Raw genomic sequence first — 1,543 nt, 5'->3', positions numbered from 1 at the left:
GTCTTATCAAAGATGTCCTGTCTTTGGACCAAAATCACTGTGATTTGAGGAAAAGGCTTGAAGAAGAAGAATCTGATGATTCTGTGTTACCATTGTCCAGCCATATTTCAAAAAAATTGGATGTGATTCTCGAGTGTATTGAAGAATTGGTCGTGAGAGTGAACCTCGATTTCGTCCAAGATCGATGGAGTAGTTCTTATGATGATGCTGATGATAATGATGACGGTCCATCAACGAGCAATGGATTGAAGAGGAAGAGGGGGCCAGATCTGAGGGAGAAGAGTCCAGCTATACCAATGCTTGGTATTCTACAGGAATTAAAACTTGGTGTTATCATAATGTTCAATTCTTTGACAAAAAAGGCAGAATGTAGCACTAATAATAATAATAATGCAGGTGATGAGAAATAAAAAGATATTTGGTCTCCAAGAATAATTACTGTTTATTTCATTAAAAAATTACATTCCTTTTCCAAAAAAAAAACATTTTTTTATTAAATTAGTTTCGTCATACTACCGCTGAGTAAACTATACTTAAGGATTCGATCGTGTAAGATTAAACAGTAGGCTGCTGTAGTGTCGGGGAANCTATACTCAACGATTCGATCGTGTAAGATTAAACAGTAGGCTGCTGTAGTGTCGGGGAAGTCCGCTGATGACTCAAACTCCAGGCGGATGTCAACAGGTCCAGATTTCAAGAACTCATTCTGTTTGGAGCAATCGATGACTATGAGAGGTGCAGTTTCCAAGAATTCTGCTCTGCTGAATAGTGGCACAGGCTCTTGATGGTAATACGAAGTTTGGAAGCTGGTGTACATGTCATAGAGCAGAGCAGGCTGGTTGTGTGCAATGACAAGATTCAGATTTCCATAGGGATAGCTTTGTGAATTCAAGAATAATTTGATCTCTCGAATGTTACAATGATCAAATTCACTAGCATTTTTCAACAGTTGATTCTTACGGGCTGTTTGAAAGCCTACAATGACATAACGACGTTTCTCCAGTTGTGTTGAGGTTTTCACGACCCACACATGTTTCGGTGTCCTAGGTAAGAGAGGATACTCATACAATTCCCAAGCTCGAAAACTGATTGGCACTAGGTTGTCCTTTGAAATCTGATTGAGAAGTTGCACTTTTTGAGAGTCTGCAGGTTTGATGTAGGGAATCATCCAATCAATTTTGGTGAGGGAAATTTTGAACATCTCTGCCTGCTGTCCAGCTGCAGGTGCCCCCTGAATGACGGCATTGATATCGTTGTGTGAACGTGTCAGTATCAACTCATGCTTCGCATTCACAACAATTCTCTGGTAATCTTCAGCAAATCCTAATATCATGCTGAGGGGAATGGATACATCAAAATATCCTGCATCATCAGTTATCTTCTTCTCTTTATCAATTCTCCAGCCTGCGTTTTCCATGAGAGCGCCATGACTGGGGCTGTGAGAAATGTAGTTTTTCATTAATGTTGTAAGACCAACATTTTTGCATCTATCAATTTCCACAGCATTCAATTCATAGCGTATTTCCTCGAATAAATGACAGAT

At 39.5% G+C, this 1,543-nt stretch overlaps 1 protein-coding gene across 1 annotated transcript in view; it reads right to left on the bottom strand.

Moving 5' to 3' along the window:
* Window positions 1-493: 493 nt before the first annotated feature.
* The window catches only part of LOC107045531, a 1,602-nt gene continuing 552 nt past the window's right edge, over window positions 494-1,543 (bottom strand). The window contains exon 2 of the mRNA XM_015267836.1: window positions 494-1,487. Coding sequence (XP_015123322.1) covers window positions 494-1,487 — 994 coding nt within the window. The remainder of the gene's footprint in view (window positions 1,488-1,543) is intronic.

The sequence above is a fragment of the Diachasma alloeum genome, unplaced genomic scaffold, assembly GCF_001412515.2.
Source record: "Diachasma alloeum isolate Michigan unplaced genomic scaffold, Dall2.0 Dall_scaffold_00982, whole genome shotgun sequence".
In the NCBI taxonomy this organism is placed as follows: domain Eukaryota; kingdom Metazoa; phylum Arthropoda; class Insecta; order Hymenoptera; family Braconidae; genus Diachasma; species Diachasma alloeum.
Note: the sequence above shows the minus strand (reverse complement) of the source record. Positions and strands in the feature narration are given on the sequence as shown.